This window comes from Vombatus ursinus, unplaced genomic scaffold (assembly GCF_900497805.2).
Source record: "Vombatus ursinus unplaced genomic scaffold, bare-nosed wombat genome assembly UNPS02014798.1, whole genome shotgun sequence".
Lineage (NCBI taxonomy): Eukaryota > Metazoa > Chordata > Mammalia > Diprotodontia > Vombatidae > Vombatus > Vombatus ursinus.
The window spans coordinates 18833391-18854958 of NW_020954576.1; the positions used below are offsets into that span (position 1 = coordinate 18833391).

The 21568-nt window shown below is 33.8% G+C and overlaps 1 protein-coding gene across 7 annotated transcripts in view; it reads right to left on the reverse strand.

The window, feature by feature from the left end:
* LOC114049922 (centrosomal protein of 170 kDa-like) overlaps positions 1-21568 on the reverse strand; it is a 172249-nt gene that overhangs the window by 15955 nt on the left and 134726 nt on the right. For 4 of the 7 annotated variants that reach the window (XM_027871383.1, XM_027871382.1, XM_027871389.1 and 1 more), the window contains 2 exons: positions 11484-11718; positions 1370-1547 (listed from right to left, as the gene is read on the reverse strand). In XM_027871383.1, the coding sequence (XP_027727184.1) occupies positions 1370-1547; positions 11484-11718 (413 nt within the window). The remainder of the gene's footprint in view (positions 1-1369; positions 1548-11483; positions 11719-21568) is intronic. The other 3 variants (XM_027871388.1, XM_027871386.1, XM_027871385.1) reach the window with 3 other exon arrangements.

A 21568-nucleotide genomic window follows, 5' to 3' on the forward strand; every position in this document is an offset into this window, starting at 1 on the left:
GAGGTGTGTGTGTATATATATATACACATACATATATACATATATATATATATGTATATATGAAAATGTTATCCTCCCATGATGTGATTGCCCCCATGTGGAAAACAGATGGTAGATAAAATAAAGGTTGATTTTTATACATACACAATGAGTTAATTTTACTCACATTGCTTTACCAGCGTAAAATAAGTTTATTTCTTTTTTCTCCCCCAAATGGTGCTGCCAATTCTCTTCATAAGATATATTATATTGCAAGTTCCAATTGACAAAAGGAAAATTAAAAAATAATCTACAAAACAGGTATTTTAGTCTTTACTAGTAAGACCTATAATTTTACAGAAAAGATATACCTAGCTAAAATGAGATACTGCCATCTACAGTATAAATTATGTACACAAACTACACAGTAATTCAGATTCTGACAGGAAACAAAATGGAAAAAAGGCCTTATTAAATGGAATGTGATTAGTTTTACTGGGACTGTGAAAATGTATATTTATGTCATTAGGTGAAATTTAGTTACGCACCTAAGAAAATAATATTTGCTCATTTACAATGCACCATAAAAACTGTATATGTCTTGCCACCAATAGCCTTTATTTTCTACAAAAATGATAATTTCATTTTCAATACATTTATAGGTGACTAATATGGTAACAAAACAATACAAAAAATGAAACAAACATTATTTGCCATATAGTTAGGGACGAGACAACAACAAAAAAATCAACACTAAAAACAAGACTATAAAAAGTAGCATAAAAAAGGCAATTAGAAAAAATAGCAGTATTTTATTTACTGGATTTAAATCTGTCAAAATTATTAGCCATTTTAAACTGTAATTTAACAAAGCATTTCATAAAGCTGAGTAAGTAGAACAACATAAATTACGGTTCAAGGCAAATCTAAATTAAGTTAGAACCTGCGAACTTAGAAAACTCGTATTTATTTTTGTTTCTTTTTTTGGTATTAATAATGAGGTATTTCTTGATTATCTCTTTATAACATACTTTCTTATCTAAGGCTATGTGTAGAAGTCAACTTTATGCTTTTAAAAAACCTCAACTTCAAATATTTTCAGATGCATCCATTTTCAGATGCTTTTTTTATGTTCACTTTTACATGAATCATGGACGAGTAACTAATGGTTAATGAACAAGATGCATGTCCTAAGAGATAATACCTTCTAAGGTTTTAAAGTCACCATGGATCCAACATCAGCCTTCACTAGTTTTGTTAAGAAATGTAAAAGGAATATGTTGAGGCAAAGGAGGAAAATGCAGAGGTTCATGCACACGAAGAGGGAAAGCATAGCTGAAACAAACTCTGCAAAAAGCTAAAAGCAAAAGAAATCAAGAAAAGGAAGAACCTTATGCATCTCTCCATGAAGATCTCCTACCTCTTCTCTAGTGTCTATGGCAGAACCAGGGGTGGTGGCGGCAGTGCTTACTGTGGTACTAGGGGCAGTGCCCGATGAAGTTACGGAGTCGATCTCTCCTGCTACATCATTGATTTCTCGAGCAATGAGAGCCAGATCTTGGCTGATCCTGGTAAGGATTTCAAAAAAGCATTTTAATACTTCTAAAAAACAAAATTATATGTATTCATAGAAAAAAATTACACAAGAGACCAAATTAAGTAAGTTTCTAGGCCAAAATCTTAGGTTCTCTGGAAATGTTAACTATTTAGTTAGAAAGTCTTGACTTAAGTCATGAATTCACATTTTCTAAAAATGGAATTCAAAATTTTTCTACAAGATACCACATTGAAAATATATTTTAAGCCCTCAGAAGTAGTGATAATCAACTGATTCTGTACACCACAATAACAACTTACAAGGTCTAAAGTATTCTATCCCACTAATAGTTATTAAAAATGAATTCATGTTTTAAAAGTTGGATATAGAACAGATGAATTTTAATAGTCACATATAATTAGTGATAGATTAAAGTCATTCTTCCATGAAGAAAAATAACCTATCTATAGTGTTTTTAGAGAGAATAGAGGTATAAACTCCTTCATACATTCCAGTTTGTTTTTTTTCCAAGAAGTTAACTGGAACCTAAAGACACTGTCCTAAACTGACTATAAATCTTGAGAGTCAATAATACTGTGGAATAAAAAAAGAGAAGCTACAGAGATGTTAAAGCAAATATAAATCTTGGAAATTTATTGTAATATGAATTATGATAGACAAGAGCTTCTTTATCAAGTGATAAATGGCTGCTTTTTATTCTCATTTTCTTTTCATTTAATTCAGATGAATATGCCATGTAAATATCAGGTACTCAAATGTTCATTAAATTAAACTAAAATAAAACAATGGAAAATTATATGATAAAATAATATACAACAAAATAATTTTTTAAAAACTATCAAGTGACTTAAGTGTAAAAATCACCACAATTTCAAGCATCAAGAAAATTTTGCTGTTATTACTACATACTTTATCAATTATTTTACCTAAAACTTGGTAAACTGACCAAGAACAGTTTGTATGTGATGCTCTCACTTTTACATCAAAATTCACTTATTTTTTAATCTCTCAAAATATGGCTCCTGATCCTACTAAATCACTGAAAACTTTCTCTTAAGGGATTCCTGTACCTTTCTAATTGCCTGAACTAAAATGACTAATTATCATCTTCCTAGACCTCTGTCTAGTACTTAAATCAATTCCTCATCCTCTCATATTTGTCAGTCTCTTCTCCACTGGCTTGAATGACACTATGTTCTTATTGTTTTCTCTCCATGCCTGTGATGAGTCCATCTCTTTCCAATGCTTAAATACAAGCCTTTCCTAAGATTGTGTTCTTAGTTCTTGCCTCTTTGGACATTCCAGATAAATGAGGTTCCCAAAAAAGCCCAGAAGCTTGTAGTAGAAAAATGCCTCAATCATGTGCCTAACAGAACAATGAACATGTGATCAAAAGAACAATTCCCGTAACACAACAGAGTAATAGCCAGAATACTGCATATCAGGCAGAAACTACATGTCCTGTGAAACCAGAGGGGAGCGGATTAGGTCTAGTGGGAACAGCAATATAACATCATCAGAAGACATCAGTGGCTCTGTAGTACCAAAGGTGACAACTGTCTCTACATACACGTTCTCTAGCTACATATGAGGTGTATGTTTATGCCTGCCCACCTGTGTTCCCTAGGAATGGTCACTCTTCCCTTCAATGGTTTGTTTATTTGTGATGGACTGTCCTCTAGGTTTATGGGAAGAACGTTCTATTCCTACCTTTGTTATGATAATATTGAATTAAAAAACCTTTACTTTAACCTACTTCTGTCCTCCAGATGACCAGTAAAAGTCAATACATTAGTGGGAACTCATATGTTAAAGATGAAGATCTATAGAGTATCTTAAAACTGAAGCAATTTTTCCAGGGGTGCTACGTGCTACATGTACCAAGAAAAATTTTATTTCTTTCTATTGTTTACTTTGCCTAGACCATGTCATATATAATAGAACAGGGTTCTTAGTCTTTTTTTTGTGTCACAGGATTCTTAATAGTCTGGTATATGAAATAGAATGCACAGCATTATATTGAATTATTATATTATATTGAATTATGTTGAATATATATTGTATTGAAATTATATTCAATTATTGAATCATATTGAAATAGTTGTCAAAATATTTTTTAAAAGTTCAGACTCCATGTTAATAATTCCTATGACTGATATTTAATAGCCATTAACGATTTTTAAAAAGCTATTAACACTCAAATATGCTTCAATTTCATAGGAAGAAGTCAAGAATGTATAGTCAATGTAAATTATGAAAGTAATTTGGAACTGGATAATTACTGATGCCATATTAGTTTCTTACTTTAATAAGTTCCATTAGCTAATATATTATATTCTTGTCCTTCCAATTTTCTGAAGTAAAACAATTAAGTGGACAAAAGCAAATCTTCATGAGATCAGCAACAGGAAAGCATCAGTTTAACTAAAGCTTATTTTCAAAATAAAAGAAAAGTTTATTTTCCCTTTAAAGTTTCCTATGCAGAATTTTGTAAAACAATTATTATGACTCTAATGCTTATGAAGGCAATATAAATTAAATTTTAAAAACTAAAGATACAAGAGGGGCTGTGTGAAAACAGGCACATTAAATGCACTGTTGAGTGACAAAGCATTGTGAATTGATTGGTCTAGCAATTCTGGAAAGTAATTTGGAACTCTGCCCAAAAAGTTACTAACTTGTGTGTACCCTTTGACTAGCACTATCACTACCATATCTCAGAGAGCAAAGAAGGAGGAAAAAATACCCAGATGAACATTAATATTTAAAGCAGTTCTTTTTGTGGTAGCAAAGAACTGGAAACGAAGGGGGTGTCCAATTGGAGAATGTTATGTGAATGTAATGGAATGTTACTATGATGTAAAAAATTAGGAAGGTGACACTTTCAGATCAACCTGTTAAGAATTTTAAAAACTAATGAATAGAGCACTGGCTTTAGAGTCAGAAGGACCTGAGGTCAAATCCGGCCGCAGACACACTACACTTACTAGCTGTGTGACCCTGGGCAAGTCACTTAATCCCACTGCCTAGCCAAACAAAACAAAACAAAACAAAACAAAACAAAACAAAACAAAACAAAACAAAACGATGAAGACAGAAGTGAGCAGAACGAGGAGAACAATTTATATAACAACAACACTGGAAAGATCAACAACTCTGAAAGACTTAAAGAGATCTGATCAACATAATGACCAACCACAACTTCACGGTACCCATAATCAAACATGCTCCTGACAGAATGGTAATGGACTCAGGATACATACAGAGACATAATTTACGGATAAAGTCAACGCAAGAATTTGTTTTGCTTGACCACACATTTTTGTCACAAGGGTTTTTTCTTTCTCAAAGTGGGAGAAGAGGAGGAAACAAGGAGGTGGTAAAAGGGAGAGAAAAAAATTTTGTTCATTAAAAATTTTTTAATTTAATAGTATGGATACAAGTAATACGGAAAACTAACTACTAATTTTTCCATTAACTATCACCTCTAAAAAATAATTCCTAAAGTATACAAATCAATCATAATATATAACTGCATTTATTTAGACTGTAGTGTACATAAATGATTAATTTAATCTTAATTTAACCTTAACCTCATTTAACTTTAATACTCCTAGTTCAAGGTTGCCACTTGAAGGTATTTTTCATTAATAATAAAAATGATGATTATAGTAACTGACATTTATATAGTGCTTACTACTTGTCAAGCTTTGTGCTAAGCACTTTACACTTATCTCATCTGATCCTCACAGCAACTCTGGGAGGCAAGTAATATTATTAACCCTTATTTTACAGATGAGAAAACAGAGGCAGATGAAAGCTAAGTAACATTCTTATGGTCATACAGCTAGTAAATGCCTGAGAGTAAATTTGAACTCAAGTCTTCCTGACTCCAGAGGAATGAAGATGGGTGGCATTCTATCCACTGTGCTACCTAACTGAACCTAAAATTCATTTTAAAAATATGTAACACTTTAAAATCAGGGTTGACTATTGAAATTACAACAATTCTATAATGTGGAAGTGATCTTCTAAATGATACAATATAAAAGCATATATTTACTCAGATCTGTTTGTTAAATGTATACAAAAATTAAAATTATGTTTTCCTGATACTCTAAGATTAAGAACTAAACAAAAGAATAACTTAAAATGAGAAATGTGTATGTAGTCTTTCAAGAAGACCTGTGGCTCTATAACTCATATTCCTTTTCATTTATTACAAAATATTTCTAAGGTAATGTCTTTTTTCCTGTAAAAGAAGAAATTTTAGCTTTTGATAAACTTGAAGGTTAGAGCAGACATCTATGACCTTGACTGTGCCCACATAAAATCCAAATTAATCACTGTGGGCTAATTACAAAGTAACACAGATAAGTTGAAGCAGCTATTAACTTTAAGTTTTTATATCATAAATTTTCTTCATTGAAAAGTTTGGGAAGATAATACAACTTAACTGTTAGTTGCAAAAGGAGCAAGATGCAACTTTTTAGTTAGTTGAAAAAGATAACGAAAGATGTTTTTCTACCTTAATAGTAATCTTCCTCAAACTTTATTGGATGAAGAGTTTTCAAGAATAAATCTTAAAGTTCAACTTCAAAAAAATCTCATGAAATTCATATTTCAAAAGCTACAAGTTTGGGACACACACTTGTCTTTTAAAAAGATTTCAGGTGGATAATAGTCTGTCAAATTTTCCTACAGTGCTCTGTCAGGATTTCTTCTTCAACCTCATCATATCCTACCTTATATATATCTTATTTACTGTGTACATGTTCAAATCCCAATCTCTCTTAAATTATGAAGGAAGGCATTGTGTAATTTTTTATCTTTGTATCTTTGGCATCTAGCACAGTGACTTGCATATTGGTTATTTAATATTTGCTGAATTTCCATTGAGAAAGATGGCTTTAAGTAAATTCGAGCTATTATGTTGGCTATATTCCAACAACATTGATATTTCTTTTTTAACCACTATTCTCTTTATATGTCTTTTAAATAACAAATGGTGAAAGAAAAATGATGTATTGGTGACACACTCTTGGTAACTCAGAGTCTTAAAGATGGAAACATATTAAATTTGGTTTGTTCCACATATAACGTATTTTACATATTTGTGAACATTTATGCTTAATGATTTTATAATTTACTAGGATTCCTACTGTAGATTTTTAACTGTCAACTTATATTACTCAGTGATTTTGTATCAAGCATTCTTTAAAAAAAATCAAATCTGATTTATCCTTTGCATCATAATTTGAGATTCACTTGCTTGCAGCATCCCAGAGGAAATTAAGTGTAAGTCACTGCTGTGAAAGAAGTATTCTCTGATACCAGCAAAAGAAAAGAAACTACCAGTTAACAATGATATGTGCTATTTATGTGATAACAAAGGGACTGGTTTAATAAACATCCAAGTCAAGCCTTAGGGCAGCAAATCAAACTCTCAGTCTCTGAAACTAGAATAAGTTTTTTTTTTTTTGGGGTCCACTTTGATCTATCCAGAACTTATTCAAATTTGAGTGCTTAAGTCTCATCTCCTTTATAAAACTTTCCCTGACTATTCCAGGACTCCCCATCTTTTCTTACAGCATTTCTGAATCTGTACCATACAATTTCACTGTTTATTATTGTTTCTTATGCTAACTTTGTCTCCCCAACTTAATTATAAGCTCCTTGAGGGCAAGGACTTGCTTATATCTTCTTACAAATCCCTCGGTGGTCTTAGATTTGATTCCTTGAAAAATTCTAGTATTTACTACTAAAAGGATGGATTGTGAAAACTTAGAAAAGGTTGGAGTGAACCACCAAGAGCTAAGATGAATTTGTATCAGATCAACTTCATTTCCTGTTTTCGGAAAGGTTACTATACCAGGGAAATGCCACAGACATAATGCACCTGTATGTCATATATTAATTCAAGGAAAAGTATAGTAATTTTTCATAATAAATTGTTTTACTTTTGGTTTCACCACTAACACATTACGTGAACCTTAACAGCTTAGGTCTTAATTTCCTCAGTTGTAAAATAACAATACTGTACTCGCTGATTTCTCAGATACCCATTCGGTACTGGAGTTCCATGACACTAAGATAAATTATTTTTTTTCCCTCAATTGAATCATTTATCTGACTTGCCTCTAGCTATTATTGTCTGTTAAAGGGCATATAATATGCATAGCCTGTTAAGTTTTGCTAGTGACAGTGGTACCCACTCTGAAGGAGTAAAGCTGTTTCTCATTTTCTATGTAATTGACAATTTTATTGTCATATGAAGATAATTCTTCTTTTGGACCACTGTCAAAAGACTTATTACTGCTTTTTGGTTTTTTCTTTGATATGATTGTCCAGTAATATGACTAATATACTTTATATCATCAGTACCTACACATATTGCAGTAATCAAATTTTTATTACTGCTGACCAGCAAATAATTTTAAAAAGCAACAGTTAATTAGGTTAAATGGCTTTATTTCAGAATCATACTATATTTGATAAGTGTAGTCACAAGATCACAGATATATGGCAAAAAGTGACTTTAGAGGCCACTAAGTCAAACTTTTCATTTTTCAGATGAGGAAAATAAGACACAAATAATTTGAGTAACTTGTCCAGGACTATACAACTAGTGAGTATCTGAGGCAAGATTTAAAATAAGGTTTTCCTGATTCTAATCCAATGCTCTATCCACCTTTCCATGTCCTTTCTTCATTTCCCAATACCAGAACTTGAATATTTTCTAAGAAAACAAATTACATCAAATAACGAGGATTAAAAAGGACTCAACTTCTGGACAAGTGTCAGATTCCTTTTCCGTGAAAATGATAAACGGGTTAATATAATAAAGCTTAAAAAGTAGTTCTTATTTCATATGGTACAATGTCCAGGTCCTTCACTATCCTAGTTGTCCTCTTTTGGATGTTTTTCTGCTAACCAATGGTCTTCCTAAAATGTGGACCTCAGGACCCAACACAATAGTCCATTTTAGTTTGACCAAGGCGGACAAAAACAGGACTACTACATTCTAAGTCTTGAACCCTATGCCTCCCAATGCTGCCCAAGATCATAGAAAGAAAGAAATATTTAAAACCTGTTTTTGGATCAATGTTCAACTGTTAAGACTACTAAAATCCCCAGATCTTTTTCAGAAAAGCATTATCTAATTATATCTCTCAAATCTTGTACCTATGAATTTGAAGTCTAAAAACAAAGTATAAGATTTTTTATTTTATATTTATCTCTATTAAAAATTCACCTTATTAGATTTTTGCCCAATGTTCTGAACCATCAAGAGCTTTTTGTAATCTGACTGTCACCTAATACTTTAGGTGTCTTTCCTAGTTTTGTGTCTTTTGCAAATTGGGCAAGAATGACATCTATGCCTTTATCTAAGTCACTGATAAAAACTAGCATAGAGGGACAAAGACAGAAGCCTGGAGCGCTCTACTTGTGACCTATCATGATAACACCTTAAAGAGTTACTCTTTGGTTCTGGCTATTCAAGTTGTTTCGAATTTACTTAACTATCCCATCATACAGTCCTTAACTCATGCTGACTACACAGCTAGAGAACCCAAGTACAAATCCTAGTTTTTCCACTGTGTGACCTTAGACAAATCATTTTATCTCTCTGGCTCTCACCTATAAAATGAGAATGTTAGATGAGGCTACTCTAAAACCTAACCCTAAACTATAAGATTATGGCCCTTTATCTCTAGAGTATACCTCTGATCTATTAGTCTAATAACTTTGTCAAAAAAGTAAATAAAGTTAGTTGGGCATGACCAATTCATTTAATTTCTTTGAAGTACACAGGGCAACTAAGGGTATCACATGAGATATAGAATTCAATATACATTCATAAGTCATCCATGTGCAAATTACTCTATCCATTGGGAAATATAAAATAAAACCCAATCCAGGTTATATAAGTGTATTTTGTAACTGTAGTACAACATAAAAATAGCCTGTCTGAAGTTCAGTTTTCTTAGCTATAAAAGGATAATAGTAATAATGAAGACTATAGCCAGTTTTATACAGAGCACTTTAAGGTTTGCAAAGCACCTTACAAATATTAACTAATTTTATCCTTCCAAGAACCTGGGAGGTAGGTATTATTATTATCAGCTGATTTTGCAGATAGGGAAATAGGCACACAGAAAAGTGAGTTAAGTGATTTGCTCAGGGTCACACAGTTAGTAAGTGTCTGAGGCAGGAGTTGAACTCAGGTCTTCCTGACTCCAGGCCTGGCACTCTGCATCACCTTACACGAGACACTGTGAGGAAAGTGTCTGTAAAAGTTAAACACTATATAGGTATGAGAATACTTTATTACTATTCCTATTTGGAAGATGATAGATTAATTAGAGGAAGACAGTAGCAAAATTTTCCACTTGGACCTTGGTTTACTCCTACTATTCCAAAGGCCTTAAGTGATTAAAGCTATGTTTGCAGTACCCATTGACCCACCTACAAATGGACCGCTTCTATACCAAAACCCAAAAGGTGTGAGTTTTTGTCACACATAGCATATATGAAAAATGTAAATACTGAGTGAATTAGCCAAATTCACATTAATTAAACAACTAACCTTCAATAAGCAACCAGAAAAGCCTCAAACTGAACAGCAACACAGAAGGCAGAAATGAACTGAATGAATCCATGATTTGTCAGAATTTGTTGTTAAGGAACTATGCTAGTTATATTTTTTCCATATCCATACTTACTTCTATCCTCTTGAAAATACCTTTCTTTTGAAGGTTTGGACATTCTAACATATTTGAAGAGCTTTCGTGGGGAAGTGAGAGGAGACTAATTTTGTGTGACCCTAGAGGGCAAAACCAGGACCAACAGGCAGAACGGACAAGGAGGCACATTTTGGCTCATAAGGAAGGTATTTTTAGCAATTAAACCTACCCAAATATATCATGGTCTACGTGTTCATGTGGTAAATTTCCCATCACTAGAAGAGCTGAATTAAAGACCAGATTTCTATTATCTTGTTAGAGATGTTGCAGAGGATATTCCTGTACCTGAAGGAGGTTTTATTAGATAACCTCTAAGGTCATTACCAACTCTAAGATTCTATATTAAATGACCCTTCTCCTTTTCCCTGCATCACAAGAATCTATGGATGAATGTACTGTTATTTCCAAAGAGAAATAAAGCTTTCAACCTAAAAACTTTAAAAGTGAAAGAAAAAGAAAATTTAATATAGCTTAAGGTATTTAGGTCACATATTTTATTAAAAAATTTAAGACCTTTAACACCTTGTAAAACTTAATACTGATGCACATTATTACAACTCTGCTTGAGTGTTTACTTTCTTGAATATTTAAACTACCATAAAATCCATGAATTAAACATTCTACTTGGAAAACACTATAAAATGTTATGCTGTTGACATCAATTCTCTTTACTTACATGTTTTAGAAATTTATAATAAATTAATCAAACTTTTTACTGGTCAAAATCAGTACATTTTGATGAGGTTAATGAAAATAAGAGATTGGACGCATGGTGAATACTGAATTCCTACCATTATTTCTGAAAATGCATCAAGCTCAAAATGGATTATCCTACAAAGAGTGATAACGCATAGCTACTTCTATACTTTCTTATGTAAGTTAAAGTAGTCACTGATTTAAGTATACAATTTTTATTATTCTTACTAATGCTCCCCAATGCATTTTTTTTGACATTTCACTGACCATCATCAGAACAAATATCAGAAATGGCTGGAAAGTCATATTAATTAATTTCAGTCATTTATTAACAACTCCAGTCAAAATAAGCTTAGATGGGAAATAAAATTATCAAGAAAACTAAGTTCTCTGGTGAATGTAAATTCTTTCTATAATTACCACATATCACAATGTTCCTATCATTTGTTTCAAGTTATTAAGATGGATTTAAAAATTTTAACTTTTGTTTCATTAAAACCAACCTGGCAATTTCTTCTCGGTGAGCGGTCCAATCTCGAATGTAGTCTTCCTGCTCTTTTATTCGATGCTTGAATGATGAGCTAGTGTGCGTGGCTGCGCCAGTGCTCGGCACTCGAGGGGTTTTCAGGGCTGGAGAAGTACGCAGACGGGTATGTTTAGGGGAATTACGGTTTGATCCAAATTCATCTTCTGAGGTGGAAGCATAATCAGTAGGAAAGCGCCTCCATCTTGAATTTACTAAATTTGTTTAATCATTAAAAAAGAATTATTATGTTATCATTTAAAGAAAATTACATAGCGTCATGACTTCAAAAACACCATGACAGAAAACACAAGTATTCGATAATAATTATCCACATACCTCACAATAACCAATTGTCTACTACCCCTTAAAGATAAAAAAATTACATTGCTGTGAGTGAAAAACAATCAACAACAATTAAAAGAGGGCTTTTGGAGGGTGGTAAATAGACATTCAGATGAAATATTCCACTGATAATGAATAAGCAAGCTCTACTGATAAAAACTTACTTAGGTAGTCAGGCTGTATGATTTGAATATAAAATATTTTTTCTCATTTGAATTGGAATATGGATATAAAAGATGATGACAAAAAAGAGATGGGGAAAAGATTTCCACATGCTACAAGGACTTCAAACATGGAGATGGTAATAATAACCCTCTTTTCCCAACATACAAATGTGCATAATTCTGACAGTGAAAATTATGCAACTATGGCAGAAAAACTTTACCTCCATCACTCAACATCCTGTAATGCTAATGTTGGAATAAATCTTTTAACATGGTAAATAATACAACAATTAATGGTAAAAAGATTTTTGTTTCAAATCTGCTGTTTTGACACTAAAATCATAGTGAAAATAGATAATGGTATAAAACCTATAAAGAACAGAACTCAGGCACAGGGTGTTTACACAACCACTGACTTTTAAGATGTAAGATACTGTGGATGGGTCAGAGTAAAAGAAAGTAGTAATCACTTTCTTACTTTTAAGGTTAGCAACACACTTGGAAAAAATGGTATTGCTGAAGCACTTGAAAAACCAGAATCCCAATTAATATAAAGACACATTACTTCAATTAATATGAGAAATAAACTTAATAGCTAATGCAGAGATGAAGAACAGAAAAGATTGCTAACATCCACTGACACAGCAGCTCCTTTTCTCAGATTATGGAGTTACTACATGAGGAGCCTAAAATAGAGGAGCTTAAACTAAATGATCTCTAACGAGTCTTCCAACTCTAAATCGTGCAATTTTACAGTTTTTCACAGTAGTAAGGGTTGGTAGCATAATTTACCTGACAAAAATTCTGATAGTCTTATTATTGGTAGGGCCCTGGGTTTTAGCTATTGCTTTTGGGCCTATTAGCCCTCATTTTGGAATTCCTCTAGTCCTTCCTCTTCCCAAGGTTTTTGGGGGGAGTGAGGAGTGGGATGGAGGCTGTGTTTGAAGGTGGCATGATGTCTTCAGATTTAGCTTATACTTATCTGAGTTCTCTGAAGAAATGTAAACCTGAATTCAGTGATATGCCACAAAGTCCACTCATTTGGGCCGATTTAACTCCTCTTTTCTCCTAACTACTTAAGTTCAAAGCCTAGTCACTCTTCTCCCATACAGTCCCATACTAGACATGTCTCTTGCCTACGCCCTCTCAATTCATCCTTCACACTACTTCCCAAGTAAATTTCAGGACACAGTGCTGTGATCACGTCACTTCTCTATTCAAAAACCTTCAGTAGTTTTGTACTGTCTATCAAATAAAGTATAAATGACTAATTTTGGCATTCAAGGACTACCACCTTAACACTTTCTAAAACTATTCCCTTTCATGTGCTCTATGTTCTAGCCAAACTAGGATTCCCTTTGTCCCTATTTTTTTTCATCTTTGTGCATGCTATCCTCTACATGTATAAGGAAGGGACTCAATTTCACCTCCTTCTGCTGAAGACCCTTTCTTCCTTAAAGGCTTAATTTAAGTACCATCTTTTCAATTAAGATTTCCTCAATTCCTCTAGGTCAGTGTTTTTTTAAGATGAGGTCCATGGACCCCAAAGGCATCTGTAGATAGATCTCAGGGGATCTATGAGCTTGGGTAGGGAAAAATACAGTTTTAGTTCAATACATTTGCTAGCACATGTATTTTATTTTATGAATTTAAAAACATTTTGAAGAGTCTACAGGTTTCATTAGAGTACCAAAGGGTCCACCACACACACACACACTCACACACACACACACAAAAAGAATCTCTGTCCTGGGTAAATAATTGCTGTCTTCTTATATTTCTCATATCACTTTCCCTAGACTCTCTTTTGCACTCAATACAGTCTTTTATTATTTGTTCATACTTCTAGCTATGTGACCCTGGATGAGTCATTTAACATCTGTCTTAATCCACTGGAGAAGGAAATGGCAAACCACTCCAATATCTTTGCCAAGAAAATCCTATACAGGGTTACAAAGAATGTCAGACACAACTGAACAACAACAACAAAAGTGCCTGAGGCTGAATGTGAACTTAGGACTTCCTCACTATAGACCTAGCACTCTATCTGCTGAACCATCTAGCTACCTTATTGATCCAATTTTCACTGAAAAACTGGCATCCATATGTAGAGAGCCTAGTATACTGGCAGCACAGTTCAGTTTTACGGGAAAAAAACCATGAAGAGTCACATAATATTTCTAATACTCTACCCCTGAAAATTTCAGCAGAGGCATTAGAAAAAATATTCAGGAGAGGCTGAAGTTTGTACCCCAAGGTTCAACCTTGGGCCCTCTTTTCTACTCTCTTTCTCTATTCTCGTTATAGTTAATCTCATAGGCTCCCATGGGTTCAATTATCATCTCTATGAAGGTAAATTTCAGATTATATATCCAGCATTGGTCTCTCATCTGAATTCCAATCTTGCATCACTGATTATGATAACGAAACTCACTAAACTCCATTCTGCTTCTATTTAAGGGCATCACATTCCTTTCACCCAGGTTTCCAACTCTAGGGTGACTCAACTCATCTCTGTCCTTCACTCCATATATACAATTGGTAGTTAAGTCTTATTGATTCTACCATCTCTCCTATCTGTCCTCTTCCCTCTACTCACATTGCCACTACTGTTTCATGCCTGGTCAACTCTAATAGCTTTCAAATTGGTCTCCCTGCCTCATCTCTTTAGTTTGCCTCTAAACCATTCTTTATAAAGTTTCAAAATATAAAAGTCTGAACATACTACTTCCCTGTTCTGGAAGTTCCAGGAGATCCCTATTGTTTCTAGGATGACATCCAAACTCCTTGGTTTGGTACTAAAAGTCCTTCACAACCTGGCTCCAATTACTGTCCCTTTTTAAGCTGATTACATATCTTCACAAGGGGCAGCTAGGTGGCACAGTGGATAGAATGCTAGGTCTGGAGTCAGGAAGACTCATCTTCCTGAGTTCAAATCTGGCCTCAGATATCTACTTGCTGAGAGACCTTGTGCAAGTCACTTAACCTCATTTGCCTCAGTTTCTTCATCTGTAAAATGAGCTAAAAAAGGAAATAGCAAACCACTCCATTTCTTTGCCAAGAAAATCTCAAACGGGGTCAGGAAGAGTCAAACATGACTGAAAACAACTCAACAACCACAACACCAACACTTCACAAACTGGATTCCACTAAACTAGCCTTGATTTTAATTACACATGACATTCTATCTCATCCTTCTGTGCCTTTGCAAAGGCTGTACCTCATATCTGGAAAGGATACTTTATTCAGAATTCTCTCTTAGAATCTCTAGTTCCCTTTAAAGCTCAGCTCAAATGCTACCACCTCCTATACAAGATCTTTCCTGATTCCCTTAGGCTGCTCATGTTTTCCCCCTCAAAATCACCTTGTATTTATTTTGTATATTATTTTATGTGTACATGCTATCTCCCCCAATAGAATATGCTCCTTGAGGGCAGGTGCTATTTCATTCTTGCCTTTGTACTTTGTACCTAGCATAATGCCTAGTATATAGCAGGAGGCTAATGCATGTTTGTGAGAGATTGACCTCAAGAGACCACCTCCCCAATCCTCAGGAGAATTAATTCACTGAGCTATGGGACTCTGCCCTAAAGCTGAGCTATCTTGATTGGCTGGCAAATGAGTAAGAAAACAGCTCATCCCACTCTATCTAACTGGTCCCAGAATGTTTCATATCCTAGTTAGGCATCCATTCAATAGTGACATTCTTCCATCTACATTTTTCTGCCTTGACCTACTTCCCACCTTACCACTTTTGCTTAGTTGTGGGAACAATCAACTCAATATTTCTACTGCTACTGCAAAGGATATGACATTCTGTGGCTATATGGCTTCACACATAATATCTGACTGCCTAGACCAAAATTCTCTTCTCTAGATAACATTTCTTAATCATGGGACAATACTTCCTCATATATGTTTGCATGCCCCTATTAGAATGCAAGCTTCTTGAGGGTAAACACCATCTTAGATTTATATTTATATCCCTAGAGACTGGCACAAAACATTTAATAAAGTCATGCTGATAAACTGATTTTTCTTTTTTAGTATTAGGATATATTTTAAATATAAGTGTCAATAAATAGAACATTTGGGAATATGTTTACTTTTATAACTTTCCCTTTTTCTGACAGATTTTTTTTTTGCTACTAAAATGAAGAAAGGACTATGAAATATTACTCTAATAGAGTAACCCTTCTAATCACTAAAGCTGCAAGAGTAACTTTTTCCTTAGGGAGACTAATAGCTTTGGTCAGCAGCAGCTGCAGTATTTTCCAGAGTAGGGATTGTCAGTAAACAATTTTTAATTAAACAGAACCACAGCTTTTTATGGGCTCTTATTTTTAAGATATCTGAAGATTAAAATCAGTGTTAGGAATTAAAGGAAGAAAACATGGAGGGAGGCATGAAAAAAATACGAAGAGTATTAATGATTGTTATTATTAATGATGATGATTAAACATCCCTAATGTGGTAAAAAGTTTTGTTATTCAGCATGTCAGGGAAAACTTTGAGTACTGGTTAGTCAAAAATTGCAATTAAGTAACAGTTATACTAAGGGCAGCTAGGAGATAGAGTGGAAAGGGTGCCAGGCCTGGAGTTATAAAGACTCATCTTACTGAGTTCAAATCCCACCTCAGACACTAGCTATGTGACTCTGGACAAGTCACTTAACCTCTGGTTGCCTTAATCCACTGGAGCAGTAAATGGCAAACCACTCCAGTATCTTTGCCAAGAAAACCCTGAATGGGGTCACAAAGAGTCAGAAACTACAGAAATGACTCAATAACAAAAAAGTTATACTGATCCAATGGAATACATTAGATTGTGAGCTCCTTGAGAGCAGAGGCTGATTTTTGCCTTTCTTTGTATCCCCAGCTAAGCTTAGCAGAGTGCCTGGTATATAGTAGGCATTTAACAAATGACTGCATACAACACATGTATTACTGTGAGGGCAAATCTGAAATTTAGCTAGAGCAGGGGTGGGGAACCTGTGGCCTTGAACAAGGGGATTTGTTCTGTGAAGTTTGGATTCAGTCAAAGGGCCACACTTGACCCAGAGGGTCACATGTGGTCTCGAGGCCACAGGTTCCCCATCCTTGACGAGAGTATTAACAGAGAGGACAAAATCCAGGCTGGGGATGGATTATATGCTTGAGATGCAATACAGCTAGAGATGATGGAGATAAGTTTGAATATGGGCAAAGAATTTGGGCAGTTAAACAAAAGAGGGTGAACTAACAAACATTCAGACTTTTAACTTACCTTTAGCTGCCATTTCCCAAGAATTTGTAAAATGTTCTGCTTTCTCTTTCTGTGATTTTGACCTACTGAAGCTGCAGTTTTGATCTGAGTTAAGTCTAACCCTTAAATATGTCTAGTTGATTAAGAGGAAATTTCCAGCTAAAAAGTTTAAGAGATGGAAGGACACACTTAAAGATAATTTAGTTTAATCTCATTTTGCAGATGAGTAAACTGAGGTCCTAAAAGGTTAAATGACCTATCTGAGGTCACACAACTGCATAGTAGAATACACACAGGCATCAGGTACTCTAAGCTCATTTATAGAATAAGAGACTTAAAGACTTGGAAGGGACCTTAGAAATCATCTAATCTAATCTATTTCACATAGAAGGAAAATGAGGGTCACAGTACCCAGTGAGGAACAGAGTCAAAGGTCTGCTGAGTCTGAGTCTAGGGCTCTTTCCATTATGCCCAAAGTATTTCCTACCTACTCAACTTGTTTTTCTTTTTTAAAGAAATCTTTTGACATAACAAATTACACTTCAGTTTTAGAAATACTGATCATACATAATTTACTAATAAGATTTCTACCTGTGAAGTTTAGGGGAAGAGTTCAACCCCCCCATTTTATTGTGCTTATCTACAACAATCTGAGAAAATAATAATTTTGCATCTTTTGATGGACTTCTTTTAAAAGCTTATTGACAATGTAGTTGAATTTTAGTGGCAAACTAGGATTTTTAGAAGGAATATTTGCATTGAAGACACTGGAAATACTAGTTTCTAAAAGTTTTCTGTTTACTAAAGTACTAGATACCACAGATTTACTGCATAATTTGTTATTTGTAGTTTATCTGTAGTTTATTTTAGTTTAAAAATTTTACGAGTATGCTAAGTTTTTTCATCACAGTAAGAAATGTCATACTATAGCATTCAATATATAAACTTGAAATGAGCCGTAGCTAAAGAATATCAGGAAGAAACTGCTTTTAATATTATAGACATATGTATGCTATTATCACAAAATACTTCAATTTCTTTTCTAGTTAGCAATCCTTTGGTCTTGACATAAATTCCTATCTACGAACTACCTAAATACTTTTCAGAAAATATGTGGATACTATACACTAGTGCAGTTATAAAAGTCCTTCACAGTTGATCTCAGAATTTTAGTGACAAAACATATATACTTCACACAACGTATGTCGATATCTATATCAGCATTTAAACTGATGGGCATAATCAAACAAATAAATATGTTTTAGAAATCTCTACACTATACAATAATTGTGAATAAAAATAGTTAACTTATATCAAAATAAGCTCTATAAATTTTTAAATAATGTTATTTCTATAAAAACCTATTTTATTGCTAAATCATTACAATTTTAGGCAAATCAAAACCTACTACTTAATTAAAAATTCAATTCACTCATTTTATCTATGTGCTTTTACATATAATCCTGGTAATCACTTTAAAAGTAATATGGAATTTGTCAAAAAATATTTGCTGAGTTTAAGGAAAAGAACAAGTTTTTTGCAATTTTATAATGATACTCAACTTATGAAAAAAAGGCCAAGCTAGTTATTCACTATAATTTGAAACCTAAGGGTCATTGAAGGGATTTTTAATAGCAAGTAGTCACTAAATAATGAAAACAAACTATAAGAAGCCTAAGAGGTCAGAATTTTCCTTTTCCTAACCACACTGACAAATAGTGGTAAAATAATAACGAACCAACTATCGATCTTAAGACCTAAGCAATTAAATGAATATTACATGTAAATGAACATATCCGTTTGTAACAGTATTACACACCCCTGGGTGTTCTATTTTCCTGATCTGCTTAACATCTGTCATTTTGATTTCACAATGATTTGAATAAAGCTTTGCTGTTCTTTTCTAAAAGTCAAGAAACTTTGATTTTTCCCTTGTTACTCAAGGAAATACCACCATTATATGTAGACATGCCATAGGATTTCAAAGATTTCATCTCTAACACCCTCAGGAAAAAAGGTAAGATAACTATTTTAGCATATGCTCCATCACTAGAAAGTTCATAACCAAATCCCTTCTAGATTATGCGCAGTATCATTAACTTTTTTCTCAGTCAAAATGTGGCACTAGGCTTAATTCCGTAGAACAATGGAGATCTTTATCTTGGTGCCAAAAGAGATATAAAAGTTGTAAAAGAAAAAACTTTTAAGTCTACAATATATTTGATGATTTTGCAAGTCTGAAGAATTCATTTAGGATTTCTAGCAGCTGTCTTGTGGAAGATCGCATATATAAAAGGCCTTAAGAGATGGCCATAACAGAGCACAGAGCTGGGGAGTCCAGGTGCCTAGGTTTGTGTTCTAGCTCTTGCCTCTAAGTTTTTGATCTTAGGGAAGTTACCCTCTCTATGCCTCGGTTTTCTCATCTTTATAATCAAAATTTTTGAACTGGATGCTTTCAAGGTACCCTTCCAGAGCAAAACTTCTATGATTTTGTCTAGTGTCATGTTTTGGTATTAGACTAAAGGTTTATAGGAATCTCCCCAAAGGAATCCCTATATTCAGCCAAAGAAATTCTTTAGCTGAAAAACCCCTTGAAAATTGATAAAATTTTGCATTATCCAATAACGTACAAAGGTGCAGAAAATGGGCAATGGAATCATCAGAGATAAAGGATAGTAGGACAGTATGTAAGATATGACAGTGACTTACACCTACTTCTGAATCACAGGTTTCCTAATTTCATAATTAGCTTCTAATAGCATTCAAATGCCAAACACAATCACAAATATTGTGATCCTGAAGTACAGTCCGCCAGGTATCGTGATTTGAAACAGCAGAACTCCTCTTCGTGAAATATACGTTAGGGATGGATAATGTTGTATTATATGGCAAACTAAAGTACGAAGACTATAAGCAGGGCAGCAAAAGAAACGTCAAAATGAGACCTATACAGATGGTGTCTAGCTGAAATGTGGGGGTTCTTTCTAAGCCAAGTGTCATGAATCAAAGGGGCAATGCCATTGGATATGTTTCCACACAAAAAAGTTTATAACCATGGGCTAAAATATACACAAGCATTTAGGACTTTTAAAGTCCACAAAGTAGGCTCCAATCAATGTTTAAGATGTGAAGCAAAAGAACACTGGTTTAGTTGAAAAAACAACGATGACTATGATGAACTACCACCTCCTGCAACTGTTGCTGGCATCACTGATCGCTGTTGATACCATTACCTTCCAACAACTACAGAAAGTATATGTGTAGAGAAGCAGAAGACTGATGGAAAACAAGTGGGAAGGAAGCAGAAATGTAAAAGTAACATTTTGTGATGCTTCTGGGCTCCTAACTAGTTTTGTGGTAAATATTAGTGATAGCAGGTGTCTTCATTCCCTCCACCCATAACACTCAAATTTTTTTCTAGTGACAGTCAATCTTCACAGACACATAGTGTTTCGTAATAATGGCTAAACATTTTTTTTCCTCCAGAAGTACTAGTATATGAGGTGTGACTACAAAATAATGTAACTACATTCAGAAACCAACCACGTAACATTCACATTATCTCAGTCATCTTGTTTAACACTGTTTGCAGTGGCATCTCTGTCTATGAAGAAAAAAATTAAGTAGTTTATCTAGAAGAATATATAAATTATGAAAGGAAGGCATCATTTTCCTAGTGATAAAGCTGTTTGGTTTTTTTTGGGGGGGAGGAGCACTTTATAGGATCAAGAAAAAAATGGAGATTTTTGTCATTCACAGGTCATTCACAATCTCCAAAGTATTTCACTTTATAGTCTTGCTCTCTGTACCCTTTCCACACTCTCCAGCTCCTCTTTATGTGACCTGGCATGTAAGCACCTAAGTTCTAAAACCTCTCTCTCTCTCTCTTTCTAGTTATCTCTACTGATTGATTCCCTATAACATACCTTCTTCCTCAGAAACTAGTCCTGGGATGACAGGGAAGTATCATACAAGTAAATTGTTTAGAGGTATATGAGTAAGGCATAACATGTCCCATCCATAAGAATGTTGTTATTAAAATAAGAATAGAACATATGTATGACAGTTTTATTTCATGATATACTAAAGAAAAAATAGATCTAAACATATTTCTGAACAGAATGAGAGTTATCCATTTGTACAAAATGTACATTATTCAGTTTCAGATTTCAAAATAAATCATACTCATTTCAGATTAACAAGCTATGTGGAAATTCTAAAGGCAAAATCATTCTTTTTAATACTATAAATCAGTTCCTAATATATGATTTAGATAAATCATTTATAATTTATTTTGTGGGCAATGTAAATC